This window comes from Solanum pennellii, chromosome 1 (assembly GCF_001406875.1).
Source record: "Solanum pennellii chromosome 1, SPENNV200".
Classification (NCBI taxonomy): Eukaryota; Viridiplantae; Streptophyta; class Magnoliopsida; order Solanales; family Solanaceae; genus Solanum; species Solanum pennellii.
Window position 1 is genome coordinate 101805231 of NC_028637.1, and position 23290 is coordinate 101828520.

Below are 23290 nucleotides of genomic sequence, written 5' to 3' on the forward strand. Positions count from 1 at the left end.
TGTGTCTTCAAAGCAGACATAAGTGCAATATTAGTTGGAAGACATACCCATAAAGATTCAAAACTAAAGACCATTTTGAAACTCCATCTACGGTCAAACTTGACAAAAGGCTCAAAATTAGTTCAGAACATAAATAGAAACTTCCCCATTCAATATTTTGACGATGTCTCTTATTTTCCTTTATTTAAAAAAAATACTACTCAAACTACATGTCATAGTGATAAAATTGAAATCTAGAGGTCAACTTAAATACCATGAAACAGACGGTGAATACAGAAGCAATGAAATGCTGAAAGAGTAATAAGCCCCGGAATGGAGCGTCACAACTCACGGGCATGTTTATCCCTAGGAATTTGAACCAAATAAAAATAAGTCTATCCAAGAAAAAGGAAGCCGCAGAACAAAATAATGAAGGGAGTAATCAAATTACATGAAAACATAAAGGTTACAAAATCAAAGAAAACGGAGCACAAGATTAACGTGGATTGGCAAAATTCCACCAAATCAAAGAATAAGGATCAGACAGGACAAAGTGATATTAACAAAACAAACCTAACACCTCCTATAATATAACAATCCTATCAACTCACAGATTCAACCGCAGCATGTGTAGTACTTAAGCATATAAACGAGTATAGATATATATTCTACTCCACAATTAGAAATGTAATGCAAGAAATCCATACCACTCGTACGACAGAGAATCTGCATGGAAAGGTGAGGGTGCAGTCAGAGAACGTCAAGAAAAATCAATCATTAGACGTTCATCAGGAACACTTGGTTTCTTGTTATCTGTGGCAGGTGGTGGACCTGTGGATGGAACAATTGCGCCAATTGTAGTTGGTTCTGCAGGAGCTGATGTTGATGGGACCAACGCTAGATAGTCTGATTCATTCAATGCTGGTGTAGCAGGCACAACTGCATCAGCAGCAACTGAAGAATCCAAGTTTGATGTTTGGGTTGTACTTGATTCTGCAGGAGTGGCACCGGTTTCTGTTGCGGGTGCAGCACCAGATTCTATCACAGGTGGTGTAGCACCAGTTTCTGTCGCCGGTGGTGCAGCGCCAGTTTCTGTCGTGGGTGCAGCGCCAGTTTCTGATGCGGGTGCAGCACCAGAGTCTGATGCGGGTGCAGCACCAGAATCTGATGCGGGTGCAGCACCAGAGTCTGATGCCGGTGCAGCACCAGAGTCTGACGCAGGTGGATTACTTGATTCTGGTGTAGTGGAAGCCCCGTTTTCTGATTTAAGAGGAACACCTGATTCTGATGTTGCAGTTGTGTTGCTTCCAGCAGGAACAGAAGCAATTGGTGCTGTTGTTTTAGATCCTTCCAGAAGTAGTGGTTTGCCAGGTTGTGGCAACCCCGGCTTCCCCAAAAGAGGTTTGGCTTGACCGGGATTTGGACCGTATAGAGATGCCATACCAGGTGGCAGTATTTCAATTGGTGGCTTCTTCGCAGCATCTGCCAAACTTGTGAGCTTAGACCCCTCGAGGGAGGCCAGAAATGCAGCCGCGGCATCAGTTTTCATTGATGGAGTGTGTTCCAACTCCTTCTGCAACATTTTGTTCCATGACTGGACCAAGGTTCTCATTGAAGGTCGGCCATGAGCCTGAAAAGATGAGACCATAAGTAACAAACACTAAATCAAGAGATAGAATCCATAAAGTAGAAGATGGACACTACTACTTGAAGCCCTAACTCATAGGTCATACACAAATCAAACATTTAGAAAACGATATTTTACATGTGCATGTAGTACAGCCTCAGCAAGCATCCCAGTTTCCTGCCATGCTTTCTCCATAAGTACATTGTCTCCCAAAAGTGCAGCTGCAAATGCAGCCTCCCGTCCCGCACCAACTGATATCAAGTTGTTTACCAAGTTCTGCAAAAGATTTATTAGTCACTACATGAGGAAATTCTCTCTTAATATCTTTAGTAAATATACACTGAACCCTGTCATGCAACTGATCCAATCAATCTCAAATATCATAGGGAACTCCTATCATGTTAGCACAGGTGGAGGGGGGGGTGACAGAATACACTAGAAGCAGAAAAACTGAATGATCCTTTGAGTTTGACTGCTTTTTTGATTCCTTTAGACCAAGAATTATAGGAAAATAATATAACGCAGAAATGTAAATCAATGGTTAATCTTCTAGGTTAAATTAATTTAAATCTGATAGCATAAATGATAAATTCAGTCTTGGGGAAAAATATCATCAAGCGAGAAAAGGTATACAGGAAGCCAAGAGCCAGCTAAAAATTCAAATGTATATGAGCATCTGAAAATAATAGCAGGTAATACACTCAATGGCCACAGTCAAGAGTTTAAGCTTCCAGAAGATGATGACGGAATTCACAATCAAGATATTTGTTTGCCTAACTCTACTTTCCAGTTTTGATCCTGTTAGTTGGGACACACTTATGCCACTGCCCAGAATTGAAGTACTAACTATGGTCCAGTGTTGGTCAATGGATAGGTCACATATTAGTTACACATACCGTAGCTCATTCATGATTTACTTAGCTAATTTTAGACCTCATTGTCAAGTTAGGACACTCAATAAGTCCTAAATAGTTGTAGCTTTATGTTTTGCTCCTCCTTTTATTTCCACATTGTGAAGGGTTTATTGAGAAAATCAATTAAATGAGCTACTAGGTACCCTGCCTAGTAGATTTACTTAAAAAAGAAAAAGTCATGTCAATATAGCCAATTGGAAACAAAATCAGAAACAAAGCAAGTGACATACACTGAGTCGTGTTAACTCCCCATGATTTGCAAGACGTAAAGCAACACCTCTTAATTCCTGACCTCGCAGAGCTCCCTTTATAGAACCAGCAGCAGCTAGTCTTTTAAGAGCTTCACGAGCAATATCAGCTTGTGCTGTAGCATCTGCAGCATCAATGAGTTCCATAAATTCCTTGGCAAATTTAACTACTCCTTGAACAGCTTCAACAACATTTTCCTTTTTCTTAGTCATGTTCATAAGATCGTTCAGATCCAATCCAACAGTTTCTTGGCCAATATCTCTGCTGTTGCTCATGGTTAGAAGGCACTGAAGCGCTCTTCTCAAATCATTACTCTGCAGTGCCAGATCAAACTCTAACCTCTTGGATATTCCAGGCAAATGAAGTGCTTCAGTAGCATAACCCATCCCAAGCATAAATTGTGCTAAATCATCATGATGTTCTCTGCCAAGTCGACTGGCCCATTTTACAGCACTTACAGCATCTCCATAAGCTGCCAAGCATCGACAACGGATACCAGGATGGCTAAGGGATATTGCATGAGCACACATGTATCGATCAATTAGCCAAAGAACACCATCTCGAACACCTACAATAACAAGAGGTCCAACTGGACGTGTTTGCTCTGCAGGAAAACGAGTGACAGCTACTGCAACCCCACCACCACCAACTGCCACCTCATTAGCCTTACGAGCTTCCATCTCCTTGAGCACACTCGATGCATCACCATCAACTTTTGACTGTCTAGGTAATGACAGAAATGGAGGAATAGAGGGTGCATGCTGAAAAGAAGCCAATCGCACAACTTGTAACATTGGGGGTCTCAATGCTATCCTCTCTTGTGGATTTGATTGTTGATTGTCGACTGTTATCAAGGCAAATTCTCCATGTTCAGCAATAGCTCTTGACTGTGCTTCTTTAAGTTTCATTTCCTCTTTTCTTCGTTTCGTTTCTATGTCAATAGGCGCAACCCCGGCATCCACAAAAACACACTCAACAGTAGTAGGTGTAGCAACAAATAACTGCCTTCGCTGCCAAACTGCCCCAGTGGCAAAAGGAATTGCAACGTCCCCCAAGTATCTAAACTGTGGGCGCAAGGAACATATGACAATGTGCTGTGGATAACCAAAAGCACAATACTCAACTGTTTGATCCCATGCAGTCCAATCTGGTTGAGGAAGAAGACCACCCACTGGTTGAAATGTTTCCCAGCTATATAGTTGGAAGTTCTGAGGTGCTGCTTCAGCTGCAGATTTTTGAGAACCGTCTTCCATAGTGCTGAATGAAGATACAGAACTACCTCCATAGCCTGATAATGGCATAGATTGAATTGTTGAAATTGCTGTAGCAGCAGCAGCACTAACCCTTCGAGAAGTTCGATAGGCCACACCAAGTAATGCACCTCCATGCAAGCCAATAACTGGTTCACTCCGGCTTCCCACCGACTTCATTAATACATTTGATGTCCCGTCATCCAGCAATATACGAACTTGAACAGTGGCAGAAGAAGCAGCAGAAGCAGCAGCTGCTGCTGCCTGTGCTGCAGCTGCAGCAGCTTCCTTCGCTTTTCTTGATGAACCTTTTGGAATGATGGGAATTCTAGGAGTAAGTGCAGACTCCAACAAAGCAAACCTATCTCGACAAGTATCCCAAGCCAAAAGCCTTGCACTTCCAGAATCAACAATTGACCAATCACTGACTTTGTAGATAGAGAAGTAAGGTATATCAGGCCATACAATTGCTAGATACCTGCAAAACATTACCGTTCGATACCTTGTAAAACAGGATAATAGAAGTTTTTAAAAAATATTATAGAGATGATGGAACAATATGAGGCAACAAGATGAATCAAGACAATGTTGAAGATACTAGATGCTGGCTGCTATGCTAAGCCTGATGTCTGGGAACCACTTACTTCCCAGAACTGCTGACAGAAAGAACTGAGTAAGAATCGTGTGGAGCTGGAGTAGTAATATGCTTTTTGGTTTGTTTGACGTGGAGTTGCTCAGGAATCTCTCCTCTGAACCTTCCTGTGTCACTCAAAGACCCATTACTTCCGAGTGCTGGAGCAGTGGTGTTAGATAACTGAAATTGCAACAGCTTCAACTCCCTTTCAACTACATAGACAGCAGTATGTTCACGACTTTCTGTTGGTGTTGGCAGTACTGCTACGGGAGGAAGAGACTTCTGATCAAATTCACAGAGAATAATGCCAATATTGGTTCCAGTAGCTACAAGGTGTGGCTGTAAAGGATGTGCAACCATAGAATAAACCTACAAGGCCAGAGAGGAAAACATAAAAAAAATTGTAGTCTAGTCATCTTCAAAAAATCAAATAACTAGATGCCTTCTTATATAGAATCTTAACCCTATAAGACATGATGGAGTGTGTAAACAATCCTCAAAATCATCTAGTAGAAGACCTATAAATTCTTCACATTATAGAGATACTGTAAGCTATAACAATAGCCGAACTTCAAACAGGAAGGTTTTGCTCGTCCTAAAATAATAAACATATATTGGTTATTCATTTTCCCGCCGTCATAATTCATAGTGTAGATCTAACACTTCAAATTATCAATCTTCCAAAAACTAAGGAGTTGCATAAGGAAAAATAGGTAAGATTTGAAAGACGAGATTTATAGCAAGGAAAATGTTAAGATTAACGAAATTGTTTATCTATAGTAGTTTCACCTTCAGCTTCTTGTGAGAGACAAGTAATTGTGGAGGTACTAGAGCAGAAAGTTCACACAACGGCCTTGTAAGAGCAGAATAGGTGGGGTGCTCGACAGCCCTGCAAAGTTGCAAGAGAGTATCACGTTCTGCCCAGAAAGCAAAGACTACAAGCAGTCTTAACAAAACTCCAACCAAGGGAGGTCTGTGAAGTATGCTTACCATATATGGGAATCTTTGACACACGTCAAGATATCAAGGTTGGGAGCCCGTGGGTGGCACCAGGATGCTACACTATGACAAGCTAGTTTTGGAACAGGTTTTATTCGACGCAATTCCTGCAATTGAGTTGAAATTAATATTATCAGAATTATTTTCGCTGTGTGTAAATCAACAAATCCAACAGATCTAGTACCATACCTTAAAAGAGACGGTGTCCCAGATCGCTAATGTTTTATCAGCACCAATAGTAATGAGCTGTGGTGCATTACCAATAACTCTGGAGAGCTCAACAGCAATAACCCCACCATCATGAGCCTATAAAAGTACAACATTGGAAGGTCAAGAAAAGCTTCAAGGATTTGATAATAGCATGCAAGGATTTGCAGTTCAATCAACTTTCATCTCTAATTGGTTGTTCAGATGCAATCCATGCAAAAGGACCAAGTGGTTAGTAATGAAATGGAAAATAACAGAACAAATTTTTGTAATATGAAAGGAAAGAATGCTAGGAAAGATAAAGACTTCTGATGAAATGCTGTTTCTGTGTTAAAAGAGGCAGAGTTAGGCACCAGGAGGCCAGTCTTTCAACTCAATTCTTTCGAACTCTTTATACTTCCGTATTTTTGGGATAAAGAAATAGTACTATTGATGTTGGGGCAAGAAACACCCATATACAAGAATTTTTACCAAAAAAATTTTATACTCTAGGTCTTTTTATGCTTCCTTCTCGTGTCCCTGTGTTTGTCTGCGTGTGTGCATGGGGGGTTCTCTTCATCTAATACTAGGAACTACAAGCTGGTAAATGAGTGGAAACACATCAAATGGAACACCAGCCTTGTTTATTTGGTCTATTCTTCCACAGGCTGAATTTTTCTCATTTGTGCTTTTAGCATCGACAATGAAAATCTTACTTGATGAAATTAAATTGCAGTAGTTATTTAAAAGGATAAAACTTAAGGAATAAGAAGATACTTTTAAGCTGAGCTTAGGAACAAGCTCTCTTGAATCAAGAGCGTTGTCTGCACTCCAAAGTACAAGCAATCCGTCACTACCACCAGAAACTAGAAGAGACTGCATATACATAACAAAGGAAATTGCAATGAGATATCAAACAAAAAATATTAGAAGTGCAACAGTCCTAGTCATTCGTTTGTGAAATTATACAAAAACACAAAATTGTGACTTCCAGCAATTCTGTCGACAGTAACAAATCTCAAGAGTAAATTTCCATATTCATCGTAACAACACTTCGGTTTCTTTTGTCGAACTTCAATTTCTTTTTCTCAATTTACATATCGAGAAAGGAAATACAAGAGACCTTCAGATGTTGAATGGATGGAGAGCAAGCACATATGCTTCTGTAATCCAGTTTCATTTTTTTGAGAATGGAATAATCCAGTTCCATTTTAAAATGTACTAACAGCAAAGTGAACTAGGTACAGAACATGCAAGCCAAGGACCTTAGATAGATGTTTCCCCATTTCCCCTTGTTTCTCTCTGACAGAAAAACCAATATTATCCTGACAAATCATTAGCTTCATTTAAGACTTTCTATCTGACAGTAAATGAATTGCCAAGGCAAGAAATACTCAAGAGAACCTAAGTCCACTTCAATTGAAATGTATGAAACACCACACCTAAAGGTTAGAGTTGTTACTTGTCAAAAAAAAAATGTTTTAAGTTGTTAGATAGAGAGTTGTTAGATAGAGAACATCATTCTTCAAGTTGAAGTACTTCTTTGTAGATAAATTTAGTTTCAGCTCTCTGGATTATCTCATAAAAACTGGAAAACATACTTCCACAATCAAGATCTATTATTATTTTTCTGCGGTACTAAACACACAACTGTTGAGTAATGAACTCATATTGAAGTAATTTGACACACTAAGGATAGGGGAAAAGAATACGTTAGCTATGTTGGAGATCTATGCTGCCACTATGTTTCCTTTACTAGGAATAACACTAGAGACACTCACTTAGTTCTTAGCTAACAAGCCTTAGAAGTCTAAAAGAGAGATGTGATACTCAATCTCTTTTGGCTGATTCCTTTGCACAAAGAAGATAAACACATGCAATTTTTATTTCTTTTTAAACTGGTAACTTTAATAAATGCACGCAAATTGCAAGTTTAACTCATATAAAAGCTGCAAATGATGCACTATATCTTGGCCTGAATAGTTACAACTTTTTATAGAAATACACATCTTAATATCTTTTTTTTTTTTGATAACGTTTAAGTTGTATACACATCTTAATATCTATTGAAAAGCGAGAAGAGGAAAATTTCAAGCACATCAAAAAAAGGAAACCAGCCAGACCAAACTTTTTTTTTTTGATGAAGACCAGCTAGACCAAAACTAACAAGAACCCTTTTCTAACTTCAACTTCAAATACTCTTCTTTTTTTTTTCAAACGTCAACTAAATCATGTCCAAACACCTACAAACTCCATATAGCCAAGTATAAATCAAGGACACAGTTTTGAAGCCCAGCCTATATGTTGAATTATAGATGGAAACACTAGGTTCCAGATAAAAAGATAAAGTACTAACATAATTCAAGTCCTACATAGTGTAGGGTGATAAAAAAGGGGATCTAAGTATCCACTGGAAGCATAACAAGTACCTCGCCAGAAGCAGCCATGAAATTCATCAAACAAGAAATTGCTCCCTTGTGACCTCCTGTGTATCTTCGTGCAAGCTGCAGAGAAGAAATGGTAGAGTTATTCATCTACTCATTTTGACAATGAATGGAACAAATATCAGAAAGACTTGACAAACCAAATATTCAAAAATGAGACCTTCCATGTTATCATTGAAAGAACTCTAATTACACCATCTGATCCTCCAAAAGCCACAAGAGGGCCATCAACAGCAGTTGTTTTAGACAGGAACACCATGCTGCAAGAAATTCATAAGACCAAGCAATTAAGATAATCAGATATGCATTTTTCCAACATTCTATAACCCAGAGAACAATTTTTGTCAGCAGAACACTACACACCAGTATGACAAAGAAGTATTCACCAGCTGAAGAGCAATTTCTGTAATGACTAAAAGGTAGGATAGTAAGTACATTTAGTGAACCATTGATTAAGTGAGACAAACTTGAGATGCTCTAGCTTGACCGGTAGTTGGCAAGACTGATTCAATCAACTAGTAGCCTAGAAAACTTAATTTCTTAGGAAATGGCAGTCTTAAAAAATAGTTGCAAAAAGATAGTTTAACTTTTGGGCGCATTCAAGAAGATTAAATTTGTTAAGAACCATTTTCCAAAAGGCTGGATAACACAAAAAAAGAACTTGATGGATTTAAGACTTGCCATAGAAGTGATCTGTTGTCAAGTTCCTGCTTCGGTACATCGCGACCACGCATTGTCACCAAGTCCAAAAAAATAGCTTTATTCTCACAACAAATAACAAGAAAATGGCGCCCTTTGGTTGATGCAGCAGGAGAAGTAAAAGTTGAAGTGACATGACCAGCAGCTGCTGGAGACTCGGCAGCAGCAGACTGATTTCGCCAGAGTTGCCAAAAGCGTACATCATCATCGTAAAAGCTAACCTGCTTTACGCTTGAACCATGCACCAAAATGGCATAGTAAGAAACAAAGACACTACGGAAACTGGAAAAATATGGAAGTCCGATGTAAGCATCAATACCTCCCACCTCGTATGGCTTCTGTAGGTTTCCCTCTAGGCTCTGCATTCAAATATAAAGAGAAGTTTCAAAAAATAGATGACTAAGGACAGTATGATATTCTAAAGGATTACTCTTTTGAAAATATATCATGCCATATAATTCACTAACATGAATAATGTGAGCCAATATGCAAAAAAAAAAAATTATGGACTCCTATAGGGTTAGTTAGCCCACTACCCACAACATGCATTGCACCTCAGTCGAGTGCATAATTTGTTCAATACTGTGAGCCAATTCTCACTGATTTACTCCAACCTTAAAAGGTCAAATTCATAGAGTGAATATACATTTGACCAGCACCACTAACCCAAGCCACTAGAATTTAAAAATCTCAACTTTCTCGAGAAAAAAAAACACTCAAAAAGAATTTAGAATCTCAACACAACATCCAATAGGAAACTAAAACAATAGCATCATACCCCCCCACCCCCACCTCCACCATACCAATCAAATGCCATAGGATGAGAGTTCTCATTTGCAACATCCACCACTCCTTATGAACATAACTTCTAGTGCATATCAGTTCGTGCTGAAGGATATCAAGTTCTATTACTTTAGACGTCAATAACATTCATATGGCCTCCACTTAAATATTATGTTAACGTATCACCTCTTAAAGAAAATCATATATCAGTCTTTCAATAGTCAAAGCAACTTTTTCTCATGAATCTTGAAGTGTCACACATTCAAGAGATTTTGATATTGACAAGACTGTTGTTCTCTTCCCACGGAAACCACCACCCCTTTTCTGGCTATTGACCTTCCAAAAGTACCATTAATCTAGTGTCAAATTACTTCCAAGGTACATCAATCAATCAAGTATGCCTTCAATATCAAATTGACTGGGCTCAGGTTGTTTGGCTATATATTTTGTGTATTCATTCTGTTCTTATCCGAACTGAAAAGATATCATAGTTAGACTATTTTATGTTAATTGTCAACCTACCGAATGTGTCCACTACACCTTGTAAAATCACCAGGGCGGAATCACTTAGTCATTAATAAAAAAAAACTAAAAAAGGGGGAGTAAGAGAGCCATGTGCAAAGAGAGAGATTGAAGAAGATACTCCCAATACAGACATTAAATCTATGAGGGCAATGCAAATGGACCATTGAAAAGCCAAATCTTAATCTAATCGTCATCCCCTCTCTGAAAAGGCCAGACTAAGGTTTTTCCACTTATTGTATAAAATATACAGGTCAGCAAGGATTTGTGACATAGAGAAATGAACAAATGAAAAGATTCCCCTTAAATATATATAACCAGTCAAAAGAATTTGAACAAAAACTGTACCAGAGAATTGAAATGAGCTCAGAGAATTCTTTGTACAGTTCAAGGTGAGCACAAGTTGTCTATACATCACAACTATTTAAAAAAGAAGAAGATATTTTAACACCGATAATCTAATTGATCTACTTTATAGAGTGTCATGTCCACGACCAGGCTGTGCTAATCTCAAGAGAAAAATCACATTCTAGTGTCAAGAGGAAAGTTCGAACTGCTTTCCCTACATATGCCAAAACACAAGAAGCTAAGATTTGCTCAAATACAAGTGTTCGAGATTTGACTTAGGTCTGTATCAACACTCATCTTATCAAGTAAAGGTCTATCTGGGACTCCATCAATAAACAACTGAATCAAAAATGAACTACTAAATTCTCTAATTAGAGTGTGATTTCTCTCACTACCATAGAGACTACCTTCAATTACTTCTCTTTTCCTACAAGTGGTACTTTAACTTTCCACTAATTTGAATATTTGAAAAATCCGGTGCATAAATTTTATAGCAATAATAAATAAAGTCACCAATTTGGTGACTATCACTAGTCACTTCCCAGTTTCCAATTCCTTTGTCATTATACAATCTGCAGCATACCTGCATAACAATGAGTTCACCAGCTAAGTTTTCTTTTTATTGTTGAGTTCACCAGCTACGTTCTACATATATGCATAGCATTGACATCTCAGCCTAAATTCTACCTGTTTTAGCTTACCATCCTAATGTTATCCCATATAGTCAGTCCCAAGCCCGGGTAAAGAAGGAGATTCAAACTAAGATGACCGTCAGCAAAAAGTGAATCAATTTAAGATGAAGCATATACCCTATCCCAGAAGTTTGGGATTGAATCATAGTAGTAGATATTGTTGATACTACTGACACGCCAATCAAATAATAACTAGCAAAAAATTAATAAGCACACTTACCTGATTCACCCTCGGCAAGCTTTTCCAGTTTGGCACCAACCAAACGCCGCTCATCAACACCACCGGGTTTCAGTTCATAAATAATCTGGCGAACAATTCAGATTTGTCAATCCAACAAACAGAAAGTAAAATACCGAAAACTTTTCACGAGAAGAAAAACCTGTCGGTGTTCCCAATTCCAAACGGAGACGTGATCGGATGCATCAGCAGTGACAAGCCAAGGATGCGTCGGGTGCATCTGAATCTTCACGATCTTGTCATTTGTCGGGCGAAAAGCCCTTAGACGCAGCATATTTTCAACTATTCCGGCAAAATGCAAACAACAAAGAGATGGATCTGACTGTATTGATAGATCTTTTCCGGCGAGTGCTGGTGGTTGTTGGAGTGTTTAGCCGGTTCAGTGAAAATGAACAACTATGGTTTTAAAAAGGACCGATTAAAAGGCGTCTTGGACCGGTAAACAAGATGCACAGTGTGTGACTCTGTGTAATTAAAAAAAAAAAAGAGGATAATTAACTGTTTAACTGCTGCGTGTTAAAAGTTTGCAACAAAAACTTATGTATATGTCAAGTGTATTTGGATATACATATAGCTTTGGTGTTTGATTTATATGAGAATGACATGGAGAGAATTTAGGTATGAATTAGTAAGGAAGAGTGTTTTTTTTTATCCATTTGATGTTCAAACTTTAAAGGTTAAAAAGATATTTTTATTTTTAAATAATTTAATTTTTGTAGGATTAGTATATATATTGTTATTTTATGTCCTTAAATTTGTTTAGATTTTTCTTTCACACACCTTAGCTATGCCACATTCTATTGAAATCCAGAATCATCTATAATTTGTACCTTTTAAATACTATATTAATTACCATGACACAAAATATATTTTCATATCGCTTAAGTTCGTAAAGATGATTTAAAGAGTTGGTGTGAAATTCATCACGTTTTCACTCCCTTTTATCTATGTATTAACCCTATCTTTCTCCCTTTTTCTCTTCATTTCTTTTTTTTTTCTCTTCTTTCTCTTTTCTTTGTCATATTTAAGTTGGACCTGCTCAAAGTATCTCTTTTCTTCATCGATTTTTCTTATACACTCTTATGAAACTATAAGGTAGCTAATTTTGGAGTTTATACATCAATTTTTAAGTCAAATTTAGGTTATGAGTCATCGTTTTCTTTCTTATCTTCGTGTTTAATGTTTACCGATGTGGCTGGAACACCGTATGACCCTTGAAGTGATACATCATAGGGTACAATTCAAGGCTAATCTTTTTCCTTCAGTATTACTGCTCTTGAATTAATACACGAAAGACTTCTCCTATTTCGTCTCTCCTTCAAAGTTCTTGTTTATGAAAATTATTAAGCGATTTCAAATTTTTCATAATGAGAAAGCAGAAAACAAAAGTTTAATTTTAAAGACATGGTAGGATTATGTCTTGATCAACAGGGGCGGACCCGCATGGTTTCCGCCGGGTGCTCGAGCACCCATTAACTTCGTTACGAAATATATATTATCTATGTAGAAATCGATAGGTATTTGTATAAAATTAACATAGAGCACCCAATGAATAAATCATATAGTTGGTCCAATGGTTCTAGGATGGGTACTTAAGACTCTTTTAATGTTGTTGTACCAAGGTTCGAATCTCATTGTTAACACATATTTTTTATAGTTTCACTTCAGAGCACCCACAACCTTAAAATCCTATTGAAACTATTAAAATGTTTTGATTTTCTAGGTTTTATTTGGATTTTTATTTGGGCAAGGTCGATTTATGTGTAGATTATTTGAATGGTTTAAGTATTTTGTGGTTGCACTTTTCATTTGAGAAGGGTGAATTTCACGCGCATAATTAACAAAAAATATTTGTTAAAGTTTTGTGTCATGTCAGTCAATAATGTTTAAAGGTGCAAATTATGAGTGATTTATGAGATTCAATAGAAAGATGACGCTGTTAAGATGCCTGAGAGGAAAAACTAAACAAGTTTAGAGGTTCCACCTATAGAATAAGTATATTATTATGCAATGATTAAATTTTTTTTATGTATTAAATCAAATATTCCTACGCGAGATTTTATATAAAATTAATCAAAGTCAAATAATATATTCTCAAATCAATTTTGGGTGTATTATTTCAAACAATGTGTTATTTCTTGTTTGTTTGGAACTTTGCTTATCAAAATATCTGCTATGTAATTTGCTAGGACGAATCACTAAAATTTGCAATTTCTTTGATAGTAACATGTACACAAGAATAATACTTATTATTAAGTTCATCATCTATGTTTATTTAATTTTATTTAGTTTTAAAATGCATTCATATTTTGATTTTTTTCCGGACATAATCAGAGCTAATAAAAATAATCCATATACTACAAATCTTAATTTTTTTAATTAACGTAATCATAGTCCACATATTTATTTTTACACAGATAAACCCAAATGTTTTTTTTCAAAAAAATTAACACGTACGCAAGAATAACTATTACTTGGAATTTAAATTATAAATACTGTTAGAGTAAATAGGCAACTTACTTATTCATGATGTTATTTAAATATATCTATAACTAGTCAAATTATTTGCGCTTCGCGTGAGAATTTAACATTACAAATTTTTATAAAATAATATTAAAAATCTATTATTCATTAAAATTAAAATAATATATTATCTTGCATACAAACTTACGTAGCAATAAATATTAATGATATAAAGGAAAATTAAATTATTACATCTTGTCATTTATTCTTAATAACATAAAATAAATTAATGACTGTAAAAATAAATATCAGAATATGTAACATAAACAGTGATGTCAGTCAGCCACTCAACATGAGCAAAGTAAATAAATATTTAATTGTGAAGAAGCAGTAGAAGAAGAGGAGGTACCAAATTTTCATTGTTTTAAAATGAGAGGAATTCCCACTATTTATAGACAATAAAGGGTAGTGTGAACAAATGTTCATTGTACCTTATCGGGAAGGTTACAACTATGTAGAAAAGTTGCAACCCTTTAAAAAGGTCATAATCTTTCATAAAGGTCATAACTTTTCAAAAAAATCGCAATTCTTCATTAAAGTTGCAACTTTTCATAAAAATCACAATTTTTCACAACAGTCACAACTCTTTATTAAAATGACAACTCTCGTTAACTATCACAACTTTTTATGAAATGAAAAAACTATTTTTGGAAATAAATTGGTGCCATGTAGGCGGGTCTAAGATTCTCTCTTATATAAATATATATATATGATAAAACCTCTTTAAAATGTGATAATTATAATTTCAAAATAAATTACGTTAGATGCTTTTTTTTCTTCATAAAATTGGACATTTTATTTGTCTGAGACAAACAATACAAAAGGAATTTAGATATCTTTACAAGTTTCCCCGACTTGCTTTGCTAATAGATAAAATTATCTAAGACATCTTGAAAGATTATGTAAATGCAATAACGAATTTCCCCTTTCTCTTCCATAAACTTTGGAGAGATATTTTTCATCCTATTTTTAAAAATTGATATCTCATTTATTTTATTATATGACTTTTTTTTAGTCCGTCTCTAATTAAAGAATGGTATAATTGGATACATGTTAACGTGGCATAAATTTATCTTACTTTATTAGAGAAGTCCAAAAATTTTAATATGTAACATTTTCTCAGAAGAAAATAGTAAGCAGTACCTTATAGGCTTTTGTTTTAAGCGGTGTCATTTATTTTTCTCTAGAGAAGTACCTTTTTGAAAGATTTGGTACAAAACAAATATATGTTTTACACACTGTCAGTGATTTCTTGTACAAGTTCTTTGGCAATTATCCAACTTTTTTTTTTCAGTTAGCAAAGTAATATTATTCTGATGAATCTTTGATTTTCTTGTGAAAAAAGACTTAATATAATAACACACATTTGTTCTTTGCTTGGTGCTCCCCTTTAGGTACTTTATTTTCCTCCCCTGACACTTATTCTTTGCGTTAGTTTGAAAGATGCAGTACAATTTCCCTTATAATAATGCCTATGAATTCGCAAATAATATCTTTAATTCATCAAGACATGCATTTAGGTTAAATATGGCGGAAAAGTCTGAGTCGTCTCTGGAGTATACACCAACATGGGTCGTCGCCGTTGTCTGCTTCATCATTGTTCTCATTTCACTTGCTGCTGAACGTGGCCTTCATCGCCTTGGAAAGGTTATATAACAATAGTAAAGTGATGGTACGTTACTCTATATATGTTCAATAGTTGATCGATGATGTTGTTGTGTTACAGTTCTTCCTGCAAAAGAATCAAGATGCCCTATTCAAGGCACTCCAGAAATTAAAAGAAGGTTTGACGACACATGGATTCTGTATTTGTAGTTACATTTTTTTGTTAATAAATTGAATGAAAAATTGAATTTGCAGAATTGATGCTTTTGGGATTTATTTCTCTACTATTGACGGTGTCTCAAGGGGCAATAAGCCAAATATGTGTTCCTGAAAATATTTCAAAAGTAATGCTTCCATGCAAGCTTAAAGAAGCTTCAACTTCTAAACATCTCATCACTGGGAGACATCTTTTAGCTGGATCTAGCGGTGTACAACATTGTAATCATCATGAGGTTAATCATTATTTTCCTTTGTCTAATTACTGTTATTTCAATTATAAGATTTAAATTTATTAATCTGTGTAGGGAAAAGTTCCACTATTATCACTGGAGGCATTGCATCAACTACATATTTTCATATTTGTATTGGCAGTCACACATGTTATCTTCTGTGCCACCACCATGGTTCTTGGAGGGGCTAAGGTAAAATAATTAACAATTAATTCATTTTCAATTTCTTTCCCAATTTGTAAATTAAAAAAAAAACGTATGAATATGACACATAAAACATACACGAATAAATATTATAGTGTGTAGTGAGCAAGTATAGTGAAAGAGAGAGTTGAGACAAAGAAAACACGCTATGTATTTATTTGTTTGATATAAAGCGCTGATTTACGTAAAATTATATGCAAATAACTAAGATAAAATACATCTCTTTGTTTTATTCAAACACAAATAATTAATATCAGTTATGCTCAATTCACTCTATACAAAGAAAGGGGACATTACTTTACGTACTTTTCAAAAACATAACTCATAATTGCATTTAAACGTATACTTATGGACTTATCCTTCAAGCCCAAGATCGATATACTTAACAATTGTAATTATTGCTAGCATTTCCCCCCTAGTCATTAACTATTATATTAATATTCGACTGTGTACTGTAAAATTAACCACTTAACATTTTTTTAAGAGTAATTTTACCAGTAGACAGAGCGTCTAGCGGCCTTTTATTGAAAAATAAAAAAATATCAATAGAAATAAGTACAAGCAAGGGGGTTGAACCGTACCTTACTATTCCTAATAAGATAACAAATCCCTACTAATTAACAAGCATTTAAAAAATAAGAACTAGAGAAAACTACGTATATGTATGATCGTTACCAAGTTTATAACCCTCAAGAAATGAGCAATACCTAATTACTTCTCTTTTATCTTTTTGGGCCTCAAATAGATACAACAATGGAGACACTGGGAGAATTCAATTCAAAAGCAATCAAAACCACATCATGGTATAATTATATTAGTTAATTATTGTTTATACAATTTTGTCTGTAATTTTTAACGAATTATTACCATGATATTTTCTATGTGTAGTGCATATTCTCCATATTCAATCATTCGTGGATAGAGCTGGTAAACGTTGGAGAAAATACGCTCTCATTAGTTGGACGGTACGATGTTTTATTTATTAAAGATCGATAATAATTATGTATTTTACTCAAAGAAAAATGACGATTTTTCATATGTATGAATATAAAAAAAATATAGGTAGCATTTTTCAAACAATTTTATGGTTCAGTAACAAAGTCGGACTATATTGTCTTGCGGACTGGATTTATCAAGGTAAGCAATACTTAATTCTTTTTATTTTATCTTTCATTTTTATAATTACTTTGTGTCAATTCTATGATTTTAATTAGTTGCAATTATAACTCTTTTTTTATCGTGTGATAATAGAAACATTGTCCATCCAATCCTACGTATAATTTTCACCGATATATATTGCGGACACTGGAGCATGATTTCAAAAAGATTGTCGGAATCAGGTAAATTAACACTACATATACTAATTATATATAGGATAATTACTTGGTAATTTATATTTAATTATGTTTAATCAAGCTAATTTATGCTTTTTGGAAATTGATCTTGAACAGCTGGTACTTGTGGCTTTTTGTTGTTCTGTTTTTATTGATCAACATTGCAGGTATTAATTTTTTATCCTAAGTATTACTAAATCTTACTCCTAATTTTGCTACTTTTTTTTTTTTAATATCTTATTATATATGTTTCACTTAAACTAATGTATGGTTTAAAATATGCAGGATGGCACTCTTACTTTTGGCTATCATTTTTACCTCTTGTTGTAAGTGACCATTGAAAAACTGGGTTGTTGTATCTGTTTGAATAAATTGGGATAAGACTATATGAATCACCACTGTCCATATTGTTTCATTTGACGATGTATATATTTTTGATAAAATTTATGCAGCTACTACTTCTAGTAGGAACAAAATTGGAGCACATAATAACAGAATTGGCTCAAGAGGTTTCAGAGAGGTCATCAGTAGTAGATGAAACCACACCAATTAAACCTTCTGATGAGTTGTTTTGGTTTGACAGTCCAAATCTTGTCCTTTACCTAATCCACTTCATTTTGTTCCAAAACTCCTTTGAGATTGCTTTCTTTGTCTGGATTTGGGTAATAACTTTTAACTTCTTTCTTTCAACTTAACTTCAATCACTTTTCTTCTTGTCTAACATGAAAAGAACTATGTTATTTGACAATTATCCAGTGTACTTATGGATTCAAATCATGCATCATGGAAGATTTGGGTTTCATTATTCCAAGACTTATTATTGGGTAAGCTCCTCAAATCCCATATAGTAATATGTTTCTGACAGAAAGTGACCATGTAGATTCTTTGGTGCCACAGGGTGATTGTTCAAGTTCTTTGCAGTTACAGTACTCTGCCCTTATATGCTCTTGTAACACAGGTAAATAAATACCTGTATCATTCTGTTTACTCAGACGCCTCTTTCTTATTGAAGACTCTATTTTTTTCACACAGATGGGAACCACATATAAGAGAGGAATATTTGGTGAGCAGACAGAAGATTCTCTGAGGATATGGGCTGGTACATCAAGCCACAATAAGATGGTCACAGAAACACTAGAAAGCATCACTGTTTCTAACAGACCTGCATGCAATGAAATTCAAGACATTTCATCAACTGTTGAGCTTTCTTATCCAAACAAGCCTCACATTACTCCTTAGATGTACAGTTACTGGTTTTTCTTGAGTGTAAAAAAATAAGGATGAACAATACATTATTTTTTAAAGAGTAAACATTGTTAACTTTTCACTGAGAGAGGGAGAGATGTTCATGCTGCCTAATCAAATGTTGTCATCATTTTCCAATATCAATTAGCCCAGGCATCATCTCTAGTTACACAACACCTATTTTTTTTTTCTTTTGCGAAAAGCATCTCCCAATTTTCTAGTTACAAATATGGAGGGACGCATAAAACATTTCCCTCTTTAGCTCAAATTATTTACACACTAGTTATCTCGATGAAGTCCAAGGTTAAGAATCCTCTAACTACAAAGTTGACCAAACACTAGGAATTTTGGATTTTTGCATCGGAAGAGTCTCCAATTCTAACTTCCCAAGATTAGAGGTAGAGCCTTCACCATTGTTTTCTTCTTCACTTTCAAGTTGCCTCAGAGTCCTCTTGGCGTAGACGGTGAAAGCCACTATGGTGACAATTGCTATAATGAAAGAAATAACATTATAGACAATCTCAACTGTAGTCAGATGATGGTTCCCATATTGCACATCCGCAAATGTCCTAATTAGGCGACCACTGCAGACAAATTGCAGGAAGACAGAGTAAGCAAAACAGCAAATAAATATGGAAAAGAAGGAGGGAAGAGGTCTGGGGTATCAACCTGTAGATGTAAATGAAGGATTCAGGAGCCATTCCTGCAACAGATCCCCAAAAATAAGGCCAGAACCTCATCTTTGTCACCACCACTGCATAATTGAAGACTGTGTATGGAAATGGTGAAATCCTAAATATCGCAACGACACGGAATTGATGAAACCAACTCCCTTCTCCCACCAGTCTAATCATAGCTGCCATGTGAGGCCATCTCTTCAACCATTGCTGCAGATGCAATCAGAAGAACAGCATGAACTAAAATACAGGAAACTACAATACCAGTCCAGAACACCAATGAACTAATAAACTAGACAGGATGTGTAGGTATCTCACATGAATTCTATCTCTGAAAAACAAGCCAACGAAATATGGCAGGATCATCCCAACAGTTGTTCCAGCCATTATAATAACAAATCCAAGACCGTATCCAAAGATCATTCCAGCGAGCCACATTGATGGTCCAGAAGGAATTAGAAATACCGGAAACAGTGCCAAAGAAGCTACAAGTACGAGGGCAAGAACTGGACGGCCAAATGCAGTGGCTTCCCAATGTAGGGTTGGAACTAGAATCTACAAAATTTAAGAATGCACATATGACAACAAGTCAAGTAAAATCCACCTCAATTTGTTTGGCATTTTTTGACTAGACACAAAATTTAAAAAGAAAGGAGACCTTTAAGACATAAGCTAAATATGTATGAAATAGCAAAAATACCCTTGACCAAACAATTTCATTTATACTTAGTGAGGCCAACAAGTCTGCCAATGTCAAGTGGAATGTTATAGTAACTAGTTTCTAAAGATGGAAATCTGTCAACCTCTTGCAAAAAATCAAAATATGTCAATCTTTTTGGACGGACAAATAATAAAGTGCACCAGCCAAATTAGGAAGTATAGAGTACGTAGATAGAGGCATGATACCTTCTCGAAAAAAAAGGGCACTCCCCATTTTATGGAAACTAGTAGAATTATCACAGAGAAAATACACCATATAATGGCCTTGATCCACCATAGAATAGCCTTTTTTCTAGACTGTGATTGGGATTGTGAAGGTCCAACTTCATCTGTTCTTTCATTTCTTATAACAAGCCTCACATACTCGCTGTCTTCCTTTACATGGCTCCCGCTGCTAATATTGGCTTTCTCCAAATCATCAGTCGACTCAGGCATCATTGTTTGACACCAGAAACCTGTGAGATGAAAAGACAGATACACAAGTCAAATATCTACTCACATACACAGTAAGATATTCTCATACTTATTCACAATTTTGAAGCCCATGTCGTATAAAGAGGACAAAAAGTTCCATTATCTATCAAGATAACAAAATGAAATGGTAACTATTAACTATATCGCCACATGAGCATATATTTTTTTTACTGAACATGATCAAGAAAAGTTCAGTTACACTAAACACGGTCTGCGTTTTCCAATAAGCCCCAAGAAATACTGGAATTATGAACAATGCCATCCCACCAAAAATCATGCATACATCTGCATTGACAAAAGAAACATACAATTTTCTCTGCATAAAAAGCCAAGGAACTAGTATTCTGTTCCATAAAATCCATTAATAACTTATTGAGAAAAAGGATTCTTTGAAGGAATTCACAGTAGCACCAAGATAAGAGGCATGCCCTAACAGCCTCAACCCCTTTTTGGGAAAGTTTCCTCCTATTACCTTAAAAGATCAAGAACAAATAGCAGCACAAGTCCCAGATGTTTAAAGTAACCGAGGCGGAAGATTTTGGTTTGACATTTCCCTTTTAAGCACGTTCAAGCTATGTGTTAAAACAGACCTGCTAACATTTACCTCACCAAGAACCAAGAGCATACCATTTCATTATTGGTCTTGCATAAAGTAATCAAGGAAACTGGTAGAGTGTGGAGACCAATAATTTATACAACAGATTCCTCACGATCTCATGACATTCCACTTTTAAACCCTCCACCCTTGCTATCCGCAATATATGCCAATAGAATGGAAGGAGGAAAGTTCATGTTGAACTTGGCTTATATAAAGTTAATCATATAAACTCAATGTCCCACTCACTACACACATTTATACTTGGCAGATCATGTAAGGTACTATCAAGCAATCACTATTATTCAGACTTTTGACATAAAGATGGTGGATTTAAATGACTTGTTGAGTTTATAAATTCCTTTTCCAGAGTATCTGCCTTGAAAAAGAATCAATTCTGACCAAAGCTAAAAAATTCTGGACTCCACATTCTATATTCCTTTTTCTTTTTGTAATTAAGTGGTACTAGTAACAGCATTAAGAAGATGCAATAATTACAAGATATGGCATTTTGAGCTTACGAAAAATCCATGGCTGACTATACAAACTATTTAAGCCACAACTAGGGAGTTGATAAAGTCCTGAAGTTGTTCAATTTGTTTGGTTGGTCCAAATTGTATCCTGCTATTAATGCAGAACCAAATTCTATATTCTTATAATCTAATAAGGGTACTAAGAGGCATGATACATGTGATAACAAAATTTGCTAGGAGGAAGGATATACACAAAAGCCTATTTAAAAATTTGACAGGTCAACAATTAGAAACTCTAAACCTCAGAGACTTTAGAGCCCATGACTCCAAGATCCTCAAACTGAGACATATTTCCTATCTTGCATCTATAGTATTTTTGCCAAGGTGTGTTACTAATTCGTGGACTACTGGGCAATCCGAATTTTCTTGAATAATATTCAAGAAAAGAGTTCTCTAGAAAAGTCAAAACGTGTAACAAATTGAAACAAAAGAGTACAAGAGTAGACAAAGTTTTAACATATTTATAAGAAAAAATCTCAACTTCAAATCAACCTGATTTTAAATCACTGATTTCAGATCAAGATTTGAAATCATGACCAACACGTGAATTCCTTTTCAAACTAATACTGAAATTCCCACATGATGGGAGAACAATACATAAATCCTGAGCTCCTCTGTACTCACCAAACTACAAAACACCAAGAAAAGAAATTCCCAAAATAAAGCAAGATTTTCTTTATAAACCTCCAATAATGGAAGTATATGAAACTCCACTCTCTCTAAAATTCAAAACCCACCAAAAAAACTTATGCTTTTCCGTGACAGTTGTATGATTTCTCATAATTACTAAGTTTAATTTTCACATATGCAAATAACCAGAAACCAAGATACAAAATAACCAAAAAGAAGTGATCCATAAAGCAAATCTTTACCAGTAATCGAAGGATGGGAAAAGAATTAACAGGATTTTCAAGAAAAATTACCGGTGACCGGTAGAGGCACAGTTCCGGCGAAGTACCACTATCTAAGGAGAAATGCTGCTACAGTGTGTGTTATTGTGCTTTCCTAGGCTTCTTTATTAATCTGCTTTTCGGGAATAAATTGGTTCCGTTAGGGACTTCCACCAAATTATTTTTTCTTCTCTTTTAATTTAGCTGTTTAACTTGTGTTTGTTTATAATAAAATTCTTAATAGTTGGTTGGAAAAGTATGAGAACGTGTATAAAAATAATAATAATAATAAATTTAATATTAAAATAGCAAAACTTGTTTATCTACCATGCATTTTTGTACACCTTTTACAAAATAATAATGAATAGTTTATTTTATTAAATTTTAATCTATTACCCCCTCCTTTCCCATTTATAATATATTGAATATTTCGAATATTCTGCAAATTCATGAAATATTTATATAAGGTCAAATCTA

At 35.3% G+C, this 23290-nt stretch overlaps 3 protein-coding genes across 6 annotated transcripts; 1 reads left to right on the forward strand and 2 right to left on the reverse strand.

Moving 5' to 3' along the window:
• Positions 1 to 383: 383 nt before the first annotated feature.
• LOC107003769 lies at positions 384 to 12064 on the reverse strand. 3 transcript variants are annotated; one of them, XM_015202054.2, is made up of 14 exons: positions 11707 to 12064; positions 11547 to 11631; positions 9301 to 9340; positions 8964 to 9212; positions 8443 to 8542; positions 8268 to 8342; positions 6616 to 6714; positions 5842 to 5958; positions 5644 to 5759; positions 5443 to 5542; positions 4664 to 5022; positions 2751 to 4497; positions 1745 to 1882; positions 384 to 1609 (listed from the first exon to the last, which is right to left on the reverse strand). In XM_015202054.2, exons 1-14 carry the CDS (start codon positions 11836 to 11838, stop codon positions 740 to 742), a joined length of 4227 nt encoding a protein of 1408 aa, XP_015057540.1. In that variant the 5' UTR covers positions 11839 to 12064; the 3' UTR covers positions 384 to 739. The 3 variants fall into 3 exon arrangements, with proteins under 3 accessions (XP_015057540.1, XP_027773635.1, XP_015057542.1); XM_027917834.1 differs by lacking the exons at positions 8964 to 9212; positions 9301 to 9340; positions 11547 to 11631; positions 11707 to 12064 and adding an exon at positions 8646 to 8734; XM_015202056.2 differs by lacking the exons at positions 8964 to 9212; positions 9301 to 9340; positions 11547 to 11631; positions 11707 to 12064 and having other exon boundaries at positions 8423 to 8542.
• Positions 12065 to 15543: 3479 nt separating this feature from the next.
• LOC107026623 (MLO-like protein 13) lies at positions 15544 to 18918 on the forward strand. The gene is made up of 14 exons (XM_015228027.2): positions 15544 to 15734; positions 15814 to 15871; positions 15948 to 16144; positions 16217 to 16333; positions 17091 to 17148; positions 17234 to 17310; positions 17408 to 17482; positions 17597 to 17685; positions 17797 to 17846; positions 17965 to 18005; positions 18132 to 18341; positions 18436 to 18503; positions 18577 to 18637; positions 18712 to 18918. The coding sequence occupies exons 1-14, from the start codon at positions 15615 to 15617 to the stop codon at positions 18916 to 18918; spliced, it is 1428 nt and encodes a 475-aa protein (XP_015083513.1). The 5' UTR covers positions 15544 to 15614.
• A 28-nt stretch (positions 18919 to 18946) lies between these two features.
• Positions 18947 to 23015, reverse strand: LOC107027514. Of its 2 annotated transcripts, none has more exons than XM_015228840.2 (5): positions 22847 to 23015; positions 20508 to 20776; positions 19920 to 20156; positions 19594 to 19811; positions 18947 to 19508 (listed from the first exon to the last, which is right to left on the reverse strand). In XM_015228840.2, exons 2-5 carry the CDS (start codon positions 20757 to 20759, stop codon positions 19244 to 19246), a joined length of 972 nt encoding a protein of 323 aa, XP_015084326.1. In that variant the 5' UTR covers positions 20760 to 20776; positions 22847 to 23015; the 3' UTR covers positions 18947 to 19243. The 2 variants fall into 2 exon arrangements, with proteins under 2 accessions (XP_015084326.1, XP_027773639.1); XM_027917838.1 differs by having other exon boundaries at positions 22796 to 23014.
• Between the last annotated feature and the right edge of the window lie 275 nt (positions 23016 to 23290).